Source organism: Urocitellus parryii, chromosome 8 (assembly GCF_045843805.1).
Source record: "Urocitellus parryii isolate mUroPar1 chromosome 8, mUroPar1.hap1, whole genome shotgun sequence".
NCBI lineage: Eukaryota > Metazoa > Chordata > Mammalia > Rodentia > Sciuridae > Urocitellus > Urocitellus parryii.
The window spans coordinates 81,783,362-81,800,689 of record NC_135538.1 but is presented as its reverse complement, the minus strand read 5'-3'; the positions used below and the strand labels follow the sequence as shown (position 1 = coordinate 81,800,689).

General features: G+C 34.4%; 1 protein-coding gene across 3 annotated transcripts in view; it reads left to right on the top strand.

Annotated features, from left to right (window-relative positions):
- The window catches only part of Senp6 (SUMO specific peptidase 6), a 107,992-nt gene that overhangs the window by 52,276 nt on the left and 38,388 nt on the right, over window positions 1-17,328 (top strand). For 2 of the 3 annotated variants that reach the window (XM_077801737.1, XM_077801738.1), the window contains 3 exons: window positions 6,314-6,456; window positions 9,410-9,797; window positions 15,591-15,820. In XM_077801737.1, coding sequence (XP_077657863.1) covers window positions 6,314-6,456; window positions 9,410-9,797; window positions 15,591-15,820 — 761 coding nt within the window. Of the gene's footprint in view, window positions 1-1,724; window positions 1,785-6,313; window positions 6,457-9,409; window positions 9,798-15,590; window positions 15,821-17,328 lie in introns of all 3 variants that reach the window. The other variant, XM_077801736.1, reaches the window with a different exon arrangement.

The window sequence follows — 17,328 nt, the reverse complement described above, 5'->3', positions numbered from 1 at the left end:
GATCCTCAATACGTGTGCTGGGGAGAGGTGTGTGAGAATTGCCCAGGTTATGTCACCAGAGCCACTAGACACTTCTGGGCATGGGGAAGGTGGCTAGATCTATGTTGGATGCCAAGGTTGCAACTTTCCACCTGACCCAGACCTCATTTCCACTTCCTGTCAGCTTTGCTCATTATCATAGTTTTGACTACAAATTTCAAATGAAAGCTCCTTCCAGTATGCTCTGCAGACCCACGGACCTGTCACTGTGGTTTCTTCACTGCCCAGAACTTCTGCCAAGTCCATGCCATAGTCTGATTCTTGCAGATTGACTCATAGCTTGAGCACCCACCAATCTAGTGAGAAATAAAGCATAGGTGACCATTGGATCTTGGGTACACAAAAATAAAGCAAACCAACAAAAAGACAAAACACAAAAGAAGTTTTTTGAAAAGGAAAAGCAACAGGATTTCTGATCTCTGGGCAGAAAGTTTAAACAATGAGGATTTCCGTTTTTCTTTCTTTTTGGTGAAACTAGGGATTGAAACTTAAAGGCTCTCTACTACTGAGCCACAACTGTAGCCCTTTTATTTTGAAACTGAGTCTAGCTAAATTACTGAGGCTTACCTTGAACTTGTGGTCCTCCTGCTTCAGCCTCCCAAGTCTCTGGGATTACAGATATGCACCACTGCCCTGGCTAGCAATGAAGTTTTTTAACCTGGTGCAGCCTCCCTCCAGCAGAATAAAATAGACACCAGTATTGCTGTATGTATATACGTGGCTGTATAACCAGTGTGATTCTGCAACCTGTACACTTGGAAAAATGAGAAATTATACCCCATTTGATTCAAATATATGATATGTCAAGATCATTGTATTGTCATGAGCAACTAATAAAAAAATTTTTTTTGATGGGAAGTGCCAGGGCGCTCTTGCCCCAACTTACTTTGCAGCATCTAAATGTTCTGCTTAGATTGCAGAACCTGCATTTTGCTGAATCGAAATTCATATTAAGTGCCTTTTAAATTCAAAATAAAGGTGTGCCGCAGTCTGTCTGGGCACAAAATAACCTAGCCACCACAAAAGCCTTGTAGATTCCAACAACAACTCTTTATTCCCGAACTCTCACGGGGCTCTACACGCACGTTCTGGGAAAAATACACTCCCTCCACCAGGCTCTGCGTACCAATTCTCTCAGAACCCGGCGAGAACTCAACAGGAACTCAAGCAGGATATGCCCTAATCCCAGCATGATCCGCCCTAAACCTGGAGCCACCCTAATCTCTGAGCAGGGTCACCTTTCAAAGCAAAATGCCATGCGTCATTCCTACTTGGCTATGGCTGTCAGCAAAGGTGGTCAGATAGAATAATAAAGAAAATCATTTTAAAGATTCATGTTAAGAACTATAGACAGACTGATTTCTTTTTAAGAAACAGTTTCTTGTGACACTTTCAGCTCGCTGGAGGGGAGCTTCCCTTCCCAATGAAGCCATTGTGAACACAGTGCTGGTGAAGTCCATTTTTTTTTTTTAATCATTCTCTTTTTACTCTAAAGTCTGGTATTTCAGGGTTGTACCTGGTTTCCTAGTTCTCTGGGTTGCCTTGCACCACTTTCCCACAGCCTTCCTAACTCATACCGCTGTAGAATTAATGTTTTGATTCAGTTTCAGATAGCAGCTACTAGGTGATCGGTTCCTCAAGACTGCCAGTATCCTTTTCTCACTAATGTCCTTTTTCTCTTCCAGCATCCAATCTGGGATCCTACATTGCATCTAGTTATCATTGTTTTCTTGAAGATTTTGAAGGTTGTATTAATTGCTTTGTGCTATGCTTCTTAGTTTGGGTTGGAGGATGTTGTCTTACAATGAGATTGAGTCTCTGCATTTTTGACAAGGTTCATATAGAAATCATGTTGTGCCCTTTTCATGCTTCACATCAGCAATTACATGATATGAATACATTAATTACTGAGGATATAAACTATGATTACTTGTTTAAGGTAGTTTCTGTTGGGTTTCTTTACTGAAAATCACTGTTTCTTTTCCCTTGTCACTAAGTAAATATCTTAGATGAGATCCTTAAACTGTGCAGTATTCTGTTTCTCAAACTTTTACCCTCTGATTTTAGAATCTATTCTTGTACTGGCAGTAATTATTGTTTTATGTTTGTTAATGGTCATTTTCTATTTTCTTTGTCTATTTTACATTTATTATTTCTTCTGTAGGGAAGAGTTGTACCTTCTATGTATTTGATTATATCTGTGGACATATTTAATAAATGAAATTCATATGGCAATACTTAGAAATTTCTGGAGAGGAATATTGATATTTATCTTGTCAACATTTTTTTTGAAAGGAAGAAAATTATATTGAAATATTGTATCATTTGTTTAACTTAATGAAAACTCAACAGAGCCTGCTGTTTTCAGTTTCTTTTGTGTGTGGTAGACACATATGCTTGGGTATAGGATGAATTACATTACTATAATAATATCACATAGGTTTTTCTATGAAGATTGCATTTGTTTAAAATTCCATTTGGAATTCCTAGGATCCAAGTTGTTAGTGGCAGAGCTTAAGTAATTATCTTCTCTTAGAAAGAAATCACTGTCTTTCTGTAGTTCTTAACATCAAGATAATTTTTTAAAAATCATTCTATCAAACCCCTTTATTTTGAATTTAAAAGGCACTTAATATGTATTTTGGTAAGCCATATATCAGCACTTACTAGCTTTAATAAGCAGTTTTGTTAGTAAAAACTTAAAACTTGAAAACTATTGCATATAATTTGTGGTAGGACCATGTGTCCTATTGTTTTTTGTGGGAAAGTGTTCTTTTTAAATTTTTCCAAACATAAAATAATAATTACTCATATATTAAGATTGCTCATTTTTTCCCCTATCTACCTGTCCTTTTGTTTAACTTTTTAGCCTGTTTTTGTATCCTTCTCAAATTGAATTGGTTGACATTCTGTGCTATCTCTGAGTGTACATTGTGTTTTAATATAATTATATTGTGTGATTACAACTCAGTAACTTGATTTATCACTGTTTTAACTCAGATACATCAAAGAAAAGTATTTCCTCACAGTGAACTAGTCAGTTTAACTGCCATTAGCACTTTAATACAGCATCACTTTCAGGCCTTTTTTATGTATATACAGTCAGCCCTCCAGAGCCTTGGATTTTTGCACCTGAGGATTTAACCAATCACAGATCAAATGTGTTCACAAAAAGAAAACTCTCTGTTCTAACCATGTACAGACTTTTGTCTTATTGTTATTCCATAAACATCACAGTATCACTAATTTTATAGCATTTACAGTGTATTAGAGATGATAAATAATCTAGTGATGATTTAACATGTACAGGAAGGGCTGGGGCTGGGGCTATAGCTCAGTGGTATAGCACTTGTCTAGCATATATGAGGCACTGGGTTTGATCCTTAGTACCACATAAAAGTAAACAAATAAAGACATGCTGTCCACCTATAATTACAAAAATAAATAAATTAATAAACAAATAACCATATAGGGGCCTGGGGTTGTAACTCAGTGGTAGAGCACTTGCGTCACGTGTGTGAGGCACTGGGTAGTGCAATCCCCAGCACCACGTAAAAATAAATAAATAAAATGAAGATTTTTTTTTTCATCTACAACTAAAAAAAAAAAAGTGTATAGGAAGATGTGCATAGATTCTATGCAGATACTCTACATCATTTCCTGTTAAGTGACTTGAATATTTACAGGTTTCAATATCTGGAAGGGGTCTTAGAACCAGTCTCCCATAGATACCAAGAGAGGATTGTATGCCCATGTTTTAAATATTATGTATTCTGTTCTGTGTAATTTGTTTTTAAATAGATCCTGCCAGAAAGGTTATTATATACATATTTGAGTACAATTATGTGTGGCTTTCAAAGTTTAGTAAAATCTGTTTGTAAGGAAAGGGCTTTCCATTGTATTGTATTGAATTTAGTAAGGGAAAAAAGAAATAAATTGTGGAAAGGAGCATGGTCTTTTTTTTTGTGTGTGTGTGTGTGTTATTGTCATATCCTTTTGTTTTGAGAACTGGGAATTGAACTCAGGGACATTCAACCACATCCCCAGTCCTATTTTGTATTTTACTTAAAGACAGGGTCTCACTGAGTTGCTTAGTGCCTCATTGTTCCTTGCTCAGGCTGGCTTTAACTTTTGTTCTTCCTGCTTTAGCCTCCTGAGCCCCTGAGATTATACGCCTACACTACTGCACCCAGCTTTGTTTTGTTTTTGAGACAAAGTCTGTGTTTCCCAGTCTGTTCCTGAACTCCTGGATTCAAGTGATCCTCTTGCCTCAGTCTTTTGAGTAGCTTCAATTAAATTATTAGCCCCCTCACTCTGAAGGGGTAACCATATGTTAATACTACTCTACCATAAATTAAGTTTTGCATGTAATTAGTTATGTTCTAGGTGACTCTGTTGATATATATTTTAAAATGCCACATTATAGCTCATTAATAATCAACTTGTATAGAAAATTCTTTTTATATTTAGGCAACCAACAAAGTAAGTTAGCATACATGGAAATTATTAGCATTTGGATGACTGGAGTGTTTTTTCAGTAACCTTAGGTTTTTGGAGAGAAAAAGAAGTATCTTTCAATTTTTCTCCATGACTAGAGGCTAAAGGATAGTTCTAAATCTATGCACAAATCATCTCACTGTAGCAAAAGTTAAGTGATTTTTGGAGATGATCTACTAACCTCTCCATAGCCCCCTACCCCCATAATTTCAACTTTTTAATATGTCTTGGTTTTTCTTTTCTCATGTGGCTTATTAATATAGTAGCATTTGTCTACCCTTGTGCAATTTTTAGATGCTGGGGAAATGTGTCTAAAACATGATTTCTGTTTTTTCAGAGCTAACAATATATAGGGAGTAACAAGTACAGATAAATAATAATAAAATGAGTACAGATAAAGTGCTGTGGAAACTCCAATGATTGCTTTATTGTTCCTAGGATGGGACAGAGGCAGTTTCTTAGCAAATAAAAATTTGAATTCACTGGATAAATTGGGTAGCTTTTGCTTGTGAAGAGAATAGCATATAAAATAGGGTAAACTAGAAAATACCCTGAGAAATACTCTTCTTTGAAAGGTAAAGTTTGGAAGTAAGACTGAAACATTAACATGAACTTTTGCTTACCAGAAGATGGTATTTAGTCAAGGTTTTTTTTTCTTCAGCTGCTAGAATCATGGTAAAATTTTTAGTATTAGAATAACAAAGTCACATTTTTTTGTGGTAGAAAACTTTCTCAATAGTGGAGAATGATCTGAATGAAGGGAGCAAAATTGGAGTCAGGAAGATAAAATTAGACAAGTTAAACATCTGAAATGTAGAAGCAGTGAAGCTGGAAAGAAGAGATTGAATTTAAGAGCTGTTAGAAAGTAGAATTCTCTTCAAAGTGAAGAAAATAAGACAAGGAATAGTCCATTCTGATACCATTATCTATGAATATGAAGGTGCAGAGGCTAAGAGAGTGATAATCACTTAGTGAAATTCTGTATGACTGCAATAAACAAGAATAATTACAGAGGTTTCTTAATAGAATTTATTAATAGAATTTATCTTAAAAATATTTTTTAGTTGTAGATGGACACAGTACCTTTATTTATCTTTGTGTGTTGCTGAGGATCAAACCTAGGACGCCACACATGCTAGGCGAGTGCTCTACCACTGAGCCACAACCCCAGCCCCTTTTAATAGAACTTTATATCAAGCAAAATATTAGATAATGTTGATTTTTATGTGTATGTAATCTCTTTTTGTAAAAAGAACGAGATAGAAGAGGATATTAAAGATAAGTATTTAACCAAGTTGGGATTATCCAAGTAGGACATTTAAATTTACATTGAAAGATAAGGAGGAAAATTCTCTTTTGTACTTCTTGAACTTAAACATTAGCTTGAGCATTAGTTTGGCTTTATCTTAATGAATGTACCTAATGTTTGAATTCAGATTTTTTTTTTCTCATTATTAATCCAAGAAGTATAACTAATCTGCTTCGGAGGGTGGGAGGATATGTGTGTAGTTCAGTGTAGAAAGTGCTTTTAAGTGTCTTAGTGACAAGAATAATTTGAAGAGAACATTTGAAGTAGTCTGCAGTGTAGAAATCCTGCTGAGGAATGAAAAGGTCGAAACTTAGTTTTAAAGTTTAGGTTATTCTTTATCATACATGTTGATACGCTATTTAACTAAACTTAAATATTGAGAATATTAAAACTAGAGTTTTTTCATAGTAAACATCATGAGGAATTTATTAAATTTAATTTCAATGCTTTTTTTTCTCCTTCCTTTAGAACGTATAATGAAGAAAACAGAAGAGTCTGAATCACAAGTAGAACCTGAAATTAAGAGAAAAGTCCAACAGAAACGGCACTGTAGTACATACCAGTCTACTTCTCTGTCTCCTGCTTCAAAAAAATGTTTAACCCATTTAGAGGTGGGTAGAGAAATGATTCTTTGTTATGAGTCAGATGGTATTTTTATTAATATTATTTTTAGTGCTCATTAAATTCTAGGTGATCTTTTATCACAGGACCAAAGAGACTAGCAAAGTTATTTTAGCAAATCTTTTTGTCTTCGATAGATAATTTTTTTCCCTGTTCAAAATAATAGAATATTCTTTCCTCAAATGAATTTATCAGTAAAACATTATAAATAATTGTTCTCAGGGAAACGTTTTTTTCAATTATTTTAAAATTATAGAAAAATTGGGGGCAAAAATTAATGGGAAGGGTTTTTACATATTCATTTCCCAGTTTTCCACATTTGTTTGTTGTCCTCCTTCCCTGTGTCTTCCTCCATCCTTCTTTCTCCCATATTCATTTATTTGTTTATAGATATATACACATATACACATATTGTTTGAGTATAACGTAGGCATGATGCCCATTTACTACTTAATACTTTAGAGTGTGTTTTCTCTTTTTTTTTCCCCTAAAGGATATGTGAGACATTCTCTATAATCAGTGTATAACTTGTAAAATTAAAAAATGCAAAATTACCATCTGTTCCCTAGATCCCATTTATATTTCATCTAAATAATGTCCTTTATAGGTATAAGATCTAATTCAAAATAATGTTATTCTTTCAATCTGAAATAATTCTTGTCCTTTATAACCTTGATATTTGTGAGGAGTATAGGCCACTTACTTTATACTTGAAAGTGGGTTAACCTGATGTTTCTTCATAATTTGTGTGTTTTCTTTTATGATGTGAATAATGTACACAAAAAAAACCCCTCACTATAATCATTGCATAGCATATCAGGAGACTCGTGATGTTCATCATTGTTCACATCAATGAAAATATTAACTTTTACCTTAGTTAAGATTTTTCTTATTTATTTATATAGGCATAGATATATGTTAAACACTATGTTATAGTGTTTAACTGTTGTTACTTATTTTTATGCTTAAATTGTTCCAGATTTGGTCCATGTTGTCTCTTCAAGCTGATGGTTGTCTTTTTGACACAAACCCACCATTCTTTGAGCACTTTTTACTTTTTGATATAACAGGATGATCTGAGCCACCTTGTTTTTTCTCTCTCAGTCTTAGAGTCATGCATTTTCCCAAGGAGCCTTTTTTCTTTTAAGTAGGGGGAAGCTATTGGTATACAAGTTAATGCTCATTGATATTGAGTGTAAGTTTGTAGACCCTTTCAGTAGACAAAGCTTGGAAATATATGTTGATGTACATATTAATATTTAATAACAATATTTAGTAAACAATAAAATCCGTTAGTTCACATTGGTAACCGAATCTTGGTTTAGGTGTTCCCATTTTACGTAATAATAACTTTCTTTGACAGTGAGAAACCTGAGTCTCATCCCTAATATATTTACTTATTTGTTCACTTTGCTTTATGTCTGTCCCAGTCTTCCTGGCTTGCAGCCTAGGCTTGTCTCAGGCCCTGCTGGCTTAGCCATTGCTTAGCCCAGGTAAAGGAGAAAAGCGCCTCAAAACGACGTACTTCCTCTGGTGAAAAATCCAGCCGAAGCCTTAAAATCTGTTTTAATTTTTAAAATAAAACTTCCTTCTTTTACTATTACTTCATTGCTAATTTTTCTTATTTTCTTAGTGTAGATTAAGAGTTATAGCCAGTCTCTATGTAATCTTTAAATTTGTAAGAAGTTTGGAGGCTTTTCTTTTTTGTTTATAATATACGAAACTTCATACTATGTGTTGTTTATAAGAAAATAGGATCTATGTATTGAATGGAATTAAACATCTTTAGGGTATGTAATGAAATAACATTGTCTCAATGATGTCTCATCAGAGAAAGAAAGGCTCATTCTTATTAAGTACACTTTTTGTATAGAGACTTGTTGATAGTATGTGATGTGTAATTTATAAGTTTTTGTTTTGTTTTGTTGTGGTTGGTGCTAGGGATCAAATTCAGGGCCTCAAGTATGCTAGTCAAGTGCTCCCAGCCCTTTAATTTGAAATTACTTGGTTTCATAAAAGTTTTTCACTGACCAAAAGGAAGGAAATGAGATTCTAATAAAATATTTAAGGTTTTTTTTAAAAAAGAGATCATAGTTTTTATGAAAATTTAATACTTTTTCCTAAAATTAATTAAGTGGCACTGAGTCTCTAGGTTTTAGATCAGTTGGTTGATAAAATTATTAATCTACAATTTTTAGCTTGAAAAATTTAGTATCTAATACAGTTGAGATGATTTGCATTTTGTTCCTAATTACTGCAAAGAGTTCCAAGATAACGTATTTTTTAACAGATGAAAGTGTATGGTAAACCAGGCACTGTGGCACATACCTGTAATCCCAGTGGCTCCGGAGGTTAGGGCTGGAGGATAGTGAATTCAAAAGTCAGTTTCAGCAACTTAGTAAGGCCTTAAGCAGCTCAGTGAGACCCTAACTCTAACTAAAATATAAAATAGGGCTGGGAATGTTGCTCAGTGGTTAAGCGCCCCTCCCAAAAGTGTATGCTATAGGATATATTTCCTTCTATATCTTATTTCTGAGTGTTTTAATTGGGATGTACTTTTCTACATCAATGAGCTACATCCCTAACCCCCTCAGGTTTTTTTTTTTTTGTTTTTTTTTTTTTTGGTGCTAGAGATTGAACCCAGGACCTGTGCATTCTAGGCAAGTACTCTACCAACTGAGCTATATCTCTAGTACCACCCCCCACTCCCTGCCCCATTATTAACTGCAAAATTAGCTTATACATAGCTGACTACTGGATTGGTCTTGAAATTCTTTACAGCATTTTGATGCTAAATCTCAAGTAATGTGCCTTATTCGGGATCTCATAGTGGTCATGGTAGTGATGGGGGAGGGAAGGACTTAATTTTGAAACGTTGAGGGTGTTCCTTGATGTTGAAGTAAAACCACATTTTTTCTTTCTTTCATTTTTTTGGAACTTAAGGTTTCTGAACAGCGTGAATGTTGCCCAAAATGTGGAAAAGAGAAAGAAAATCAGTCCAAATGCCAAAGTTGTGGTATTAGTTTTCGTAATGATTTACAAAGAAACTGCAGACAAGCTATAACTTTAAATGAACCTACTGGACCATTATTAAGAACGTCGATACATCAGAATTCTGGAGGACAGAAGTCACAAAACATAGGATTAACAACCAAGAAGTTTTATGGTAACAGTGTGGAAAAAGTTCCAATTGATATTATTGTGAATTGTGATGATAGTAGAAATAATTATTTACAGACTAATGGAAAAGTCATTTTACCTGGGACAAAAATACCCAAAATCACAAACTTGAAAGAAAGAAAAACAAGCCTGTCAGACCTAAATGACCCAAGTAAGTATTCACTCCCTCTTCCCCGCTTTTTTGATTCAAACTCCTAGGTTCAATAATTCTCCTATACCTCAGCCTCCTTAGTAACTAGTACTATTGGCATACACTATCACACCTAACATAATTTTACTCTTTTTAATTTTGCTATATCTATCTAATACTTTCTATATTTTGTTTTAAATTTGTGAGCATGTTTCAGAAGTATAGTCTTAGTGTATCTTTGTGCCAGTTATGTAATATTTTAGGGTTTAAAACATGTCCTCACAGGGCTGGGGTTGTGGCTTAGTGGTAGAGTGCTTGCCTAGCATGTTTGAGGCACTGGGTTCAATTCTCAGCACCTCATATAAATAAATAAGGTAAAGGTCTATTGACAACTAAAGGAAAAAAAATTTTAAATGTCCTCACAATTGTGAAAATAACTGACTTTGTTCATCCTATCCATCTTCTATTATTATTTTTTAATTCATTCTAATTATTTATACATGACAGTAGAATGCATTTTGACACATTGTACACAAAGGGATCACAATTTCTCATTCCTCTGGCTGTACATGGTGCAGAGTCACACCAGTAATATAATCATACATGTATATAGGGTAATAATGTCTATCTCATTTCATAGTCCTTCCCACCCCCATACCCCTTTCCCTCCCCTCACTCCCCTCGGCCCAATCCAAAGTCCTTTGCCCCTCTCCCCCAACTCCCCACCATTATGGATCAGCATCCAATTATCAGAGAAAACATTTGGTCTTTGGTTTTGGGGGTTTGGCTTATTTCACTTAGCATGATATTCTCTAGCTCTATCCATTTACCTGCAAATGCCATAATTTCATTCTTTTTTAAGGTTGAGTAATATTCCATTGTGTATATATACCACAGCTTTTTAAAAAAATAATTTTTAGTTGTAGATGGACAAAATATTTATTTTTATGTGGTACTGAGGATCAAACCAAGTGTCTCACATGTACGGGGCAAGTGTTCTGCCATTGAGCTACAGTACCAGCTCCATACCACAACTTCTTTATCCCTTCATCTGTTGAAGTGCATCGAAGTTGGTTCCATAGTTTAGCTATTGTGAATTGAGCTACTGTAAACATTGATATGGCTGCATCACTTTGGGTATAAACTGAGGTGTCCTTTGGGTATAAACTGAGGAGTGGGTTAGCTGTGTCAAATGGTGGTTCCATTCCAAGTTTTTTAAGGAATCTCCATGCTGCTTTCCATAGTGGTTGCACCAATTTACAATTTTCCATAGTGGTTGCACCAATTTACAATTTACAGTCCCACCAGCAATGTGTGAGTGTACCTTATTCCCCACATCTTTGCCAACACTTGTTGCTTATATTCTTGATAATTGCCATTCTGACTGGAGTGAGATGAAATCTTAGAGTATTTTTGATTTGCATTTCTCTAATTGCTAGAGATAATGAACATTTTTTCATATGTTTGTTGATTAATTGTATTTCTTCTGTGAAGTGTCTGTTCAGTTCCTTAGTCCATTTATTCATTGGGTTATTTGGTTTTTTTTTTTTTTTTTTTTTTTTTTGGTGTTCTTTTGAGTTCTTTATATGCCTGGAGGAGATTAATGCTTTATCGGAAGTGCATGTACTAAAGATTTTCTCCCATTCTGTAGGCTCTCTCTCCATGTTATTGATTGTTTTCTGTGGCTGAGAAGAAGTTCTTTAGTTTGAATTCATCCCATTTATTGATTCATGATTTTACTTCTTGTGCATTAGGAGTCTTGTTAAGGAAGTCAGGTCCTAAGTTAGCCAACATGATGAATATTTGGGCTTACTTGTTCTTCTATTAGGCACAAGGTCTCTGTTCCAGTCTTTGATCCACTTTGAGTTGATTTTTGTGCAGGGTGAGAGACAGAGGTTTAATTTCATTTTGCTACGTAGGGATTTCCTGTTCCTAGCTCCTTTTGTTGAATAGGCTGTCTTTTCCCAAATGTATGTTTTTGGCATCTTTGGGGAGATCACATGTCCAGTATGAGATAACTGTATTTATGTGGGTTTGTCTCTCTGTGTTCTATTTTGTACCATTGGTCTATATGTCTATTTTGGTGCCATTCCCATGATGTTTTTGTTACGATAGCTCTGCAGTATAGTTTAAGGTCTGGTATTGTGATATCTCCTGCTTCATTCTTCTTGCTAAGGATTGCTTGGCTATTCTGGGTCTCTTATTTTCCAAATGAATTTTATGATTGCCTTTTTTAGTTCTATGAAGAATGTCATTAGGATTTTATAAGAATTGCATTAAATCTGTACAATACTTTTTGGTAATATGACCATTTTGACAATATTAATTCTGGCTCCCCAAGAGCATGTCATCCCATCCATCTTAAGTACTAGAGAGCACAGGCTTGACCCCAGTTGTAGATCAAGTGCTATTTATGCCCAGTTTTCTGACTTGGATCAAGTGTTCCCACTGATAATGGGCTGTTTGGGGTTTGTTTGTATTTTGGTACAGGGGATTAAACCCAGGGCACATTACTGCTAAACTACATCACCAGTTCTTTTTATTTTGAAACTGGGTTTCACCAAGTTGCTGAGGTTGGCCTCAAACTTGCAGTCCTCCTACCATAGCCTACTGAATGGTTGGGATTACAAACATGTGCCATTGCACCTTGCCCACTGATGGTGGTTTTAAGGGAATAAATACCATATAAATGCCATATAAGCATAGCTCAATAAAATATTTGACAAACAGGACTCAGTAAAAAGTGTTCCTCCCTTAAAAGTTTATCCTGTCTTTGGACATGTGCACGCATTTTTATTTTGTAAAAAATAATAATAGCAAAAATTGAAAACAATGAGACTGGTAGAAATTATAGACTATGTAGCTGTAGAGACAGAAGGGGAGATCACATGTAAAGTGTAATTTTCCAAGATCTTTAAGTGAATAAAGCAGGTGCAAACAAGATTGTATGGTGCAGGGATGAATAGTTTTTACATAGATTAACAAAATTAATAGAATAGTTTTTACATAGATTAACAAAATTAATAAAAAAAATATTTGTTGAATGAGAGGAAACAGACACTGGAGATGGATGTTAGATTTCTCCAAATAGAAATTGTTTTGTTGATTTTACTTAGGAACCATGTAAATATTTTACATAATTATAAAATGAAATTACATATAAAAATTTTTTAAAGCATAATTTAAGAAATGAATTTAATTGTATTTTGGTAGCTTGAACATATTGTTTCAGATGAGTTTAAATTAAAATAATATGGTGTGTATATCCAATGATTTTAAGGTTAAGCAGAATTTCACAGAAATCCTAAGTCTATTCAGTAATATTGTTATTAACAACATTGGTATTGGGGCTGGGATTGTAGCTCAGTGGTAGAGCACTTGCCTTGCACTTGTGAGGTCCTGGGTTCAATCCTCAGTACCACATAAAAATACATAAATAAAAATGATGATATTGTGTCCACCTACAACTAAAAAAAAAAAATTTAAAAAAACCAATATTGGTATTGTTTTTTATAAACACATGTATATGAATAAAAGAAATTATTATATTACTGTTTCAGTGTTAGAAAAAAAGAAATATTAAAGTAAAATCAAGGAATCCAAAGTCCTAAAACTTTACATTTGAATTGGAGATAATGTGAATTTATTATGTATTTTATTTTAAACATAAAATACATGTATCCTAACTTTACCTTTAGAAAATACTTATGGTACACACCTGTAATCCCAGCAGCTTGGAAGGCTGAGGCAGGAGGATCGCAAGTTCAAAGGCGGCTTCAGCAACTTAGCAAGGCCCTCAGCAATTTAGTAAGAACCTGTCTCTAAATAAAATATAAAAAGGGTCTGGGGGGTGTGGCTTAGTGGTTGAGTGTCCCTGGATTCAATCACTGGTACCAAAAACAATATAGAAAAGGCTTAGAAATGGTAAACATCCCTGGTATAGAAACGAACATGCCTTAAAAAAAAGAAAAAAGATAAAGAAAAAGAAAGAATGAACAATATTTTTAGGCACCATTTCCTACTAAAAATAACCAGAGTTGCTCAGAGAAATGACTTTATTCCAGGTTAACAGTACAAAATATGAGATAAACCTAGATTATCAGTCAGATGAGGAAGTGTGAAAGTGGTCAAAACTACTACAAAAGAACTAAAATGAAAGGACTCCCAAAGTAATGGAAGTACTTAGGTCACAAAGAGTCATTACTACTAGTCATTGAAATATTTGAATATATTAAAATCAATTAATTTGTTATAATACTCCTCTTCTCTTGAAAGAAAATTTCTCCGTTAGTTATCTTTCTAAGGGTCCCAAAGTGGTATTCTGAAAACTGGTAAATAAATGGAGAAATTAAGATTTTTTTTCTGTACCCCAGGAATACAAATTAAGTTTCATTTATCCCTATCTGGGCAATGTAGGTGTAAGCCTGTAGTCCCAGATACTTAGGAGGCTGAGATAGAATGATAGAAAATTCTAGGCCAGCTTGGACAACCTAGGGAGTTCCTGTATCAAAATAAAATAAATGTTCAACATCTCTAGCAATTAGAGAAATGCAAATTAAAACTATACTGAGGTTTCATTTCACTCCAATCAGAATGGCAATTATCAAGAATACAAATAACAGTGGGGGCAAGGATGTGGGGAAAAGGATACACTTATACTTTGTTGGTGGAACTGGAAATTGGTGCAACCACTCTGGAAGGTAATGTGGAGATTCCACAGAGAAAATAGGATTGGAACCACCATTTGAACCAGTTTCCCACTCTTCAGTATATATCTAAAAGATTTAAAATCAGCTTACTGTAGTGATCCAGCCATATCGATGTTTAGAGCAGCACAATTTTTAATAGCCAAGGTATAAAGCCACCTTTCAACAGATGAGTGAATAAAGAAAATGTGATATTTGTACACAGTAGAGTATTACTCAGCTGTAAAGAATGACTTTATGACATTTGCTGGTAAATGAATGGGTCTAGAGACTATCATGCTAAGTGAAATCAGCCAATCCCCAAAAAACCAAAGGTCCAGTGTTCTCATATGTGGAGGCTAATCCACAATTAGTGGGGGAGAGAGAAGTTCAGTGAAGTTGACAGGAATAACAGGAAGAGAGGAAATGGGAAAAGGAAAGACAGTGGAATGAATATGACAAACTTTGCTATATACATATATAAATATAGTACAGTAAATCTCAATGTTGTGTACATACACAAGAAATTAATTAAAAAATAATAATTATGAGTAAATGGCAGAAAGAGGGTGGAGAGAAGGAAGGGGAAGGAGAGGTACTGGGGTCTGAATTTGTGCTTGTATAATTATGTCAAAATGGATTCTACCATCGTGTACAACTAAAAATAACCAAGAAAAAAGAATTAAAAAGGGCAGGGGATGTAGCTCAGTGGTAGATTGCTTGTCTAGCATGCATGACTCCCTGGGTTCAGTCCCTAATACCAAAATAATGAAACAAAACCAAAAATATCCTCAACCCATATTAGTACATTAGTGTGAAGAGGAGGGAGGGTGTTATTTTTTGGTAAGTCACAGAATAGGCGTCTTTGATAGGTAACTTCTAGCTCAGAATGAAATGAGCAGAAAGAGTTGGGGAGGAGGTGTGAAGAAGTTTAGAATATAAGCACAGAGAACCCTTTATTAGACTGCTCAGGCTGCCATAAAGAATACCCAGAGTAGGTGTCTTAAAAGAAATTTGTTTTCTCACAGTTGTGGAGACTAAAGTCCAAGATCAGGGGTTGTATTGTAGGTTTAAAGAACTGCCCTTATGTGAACTCATAATATAAATTATGAATTTTTTATGATTTTAGTCATTTTGTCCAGTGATGATGATGATGACAATGACAAGAATAACAGAAGAGAGAGCATATCTCCTCAACCTGCTGACTCAGCATGTTCTTCCCCTGTACCATCCACTGGAAAAGTAGAAGCAGCACTAAATGAAAATATCTGCAGAGCAGAGCATGAACTAAGAAGCATTCCAACAGAATCAGAATTGAATACAGTTACATTGCCAAGAAAAGCAAGAATGAAAGATCAGGTACTTTTCACACTTGTTGGTTGACATTTATTTGTTCAGATTAACATTTTCCTGCTAGGATGTAAATATTTTCTTGGAGGGCAATTTGACAGTTCAGTAGAAGGAAAAAAATTGATTATTTAGTAATCGAGACTTTAATGCTACTTGGAAAGTCATTTCAGAAGACATTAAACAGTGTAAAGATAAGATTCATTTAAACTAAAGGCTCAAGTATAAAAATTCAGCAAGAAAAGAAGTGTTGACTTTATAGCAATATGTCTAAATATAGGTTGAGTGTCTCTTTCTTTTTTTTTAATATTCATTTTTTAGTTTTAGGTTGACACAATATCTTTATTTTATTTTTATGTGGTGCTGAAAATTGAATCCAGGGTCTCACTCATGCCAGGCGAGCAAGTGCACTACCACTTGAGCCTCATCCCCAGCACCTTAGGTTGAATGTCTCTTATCAGAAGTATTTGGAACCCTAAGTGTTTCACATTTCAAGTATTTTTGTATTTTGGAGTTTTTGCATGTATATAATGAGATATCTTGGGGATGGACCCAAGTCTGAACAGGAAATTCTTTTATGTTGTATACATGCATTGTGCAGAGAACTTCCTAAATAATTTTACATATTTGCCCATGCTTTCACTAAATCCATCACTTGAGGTCAGGTATGTGGAATCTTCCAGTTGTAGCATGACGTTTGCATTCAAAAAGTTTCCAATTTTGGATCATTTCTAATTTTAGATTAGAGGTACTGAACTTGTATAAGGAGATTTCTTGTAAAATCTAGAAGACAGGGAAAAGTCATTTTAACTTATTTGCATTTTACTATAATGTAATTATATTTACTTTCTACTATAGGAAAAATTTCAAAATGTTCCCATGGAAGAGTAACAAATTTATAAATAAAAGATACACTGAGAAATATTTGAAATGCAGATGACATAAAACTTTAATGCCTATAATAGACTTTTTTTTTTTTTTAAAGTTAGTGGATAGAAAGAAAATAAAGGCTAGGAATAGACAAAGAGAATATTCAGACACTACACCACCACATGAAAAGTATAAATGTAGTAAGGAAGTATAAATTAAAGAAAATGAAATATTGTAACTATATACTAAACAGACTAGCAAAATTAATTGCAAATCAATTCAAAATGATATGTACTAGCGAAAATTCAAGGGAAAACATACGTTACTAATTTGCTTATAGTAAACAAAGTTACAGTGTCCTTTGGGGAAAGCAAAGTAAAAGCATTCTAAAAAAATCTTGACCATATACTTTTTTTAAAAAAATATTTTTTTAGTTGTAGATGGACACAATACCTTCATTTTATTTATTTATTTATTTATTTTCATGTGGTGCTGAGGATTGAACCCAGTGCCTCACACGTTCTAGGCAAGCACTCTACCACTGAGCCACAACCCCAGTCCCTTAAACATACACTTTCAACCAAATAACTAAATCCCTAGAATCCTTCTGAAAGGAATTCCTGCCCCCTCTCCAGTTTGTAAGGCTATAT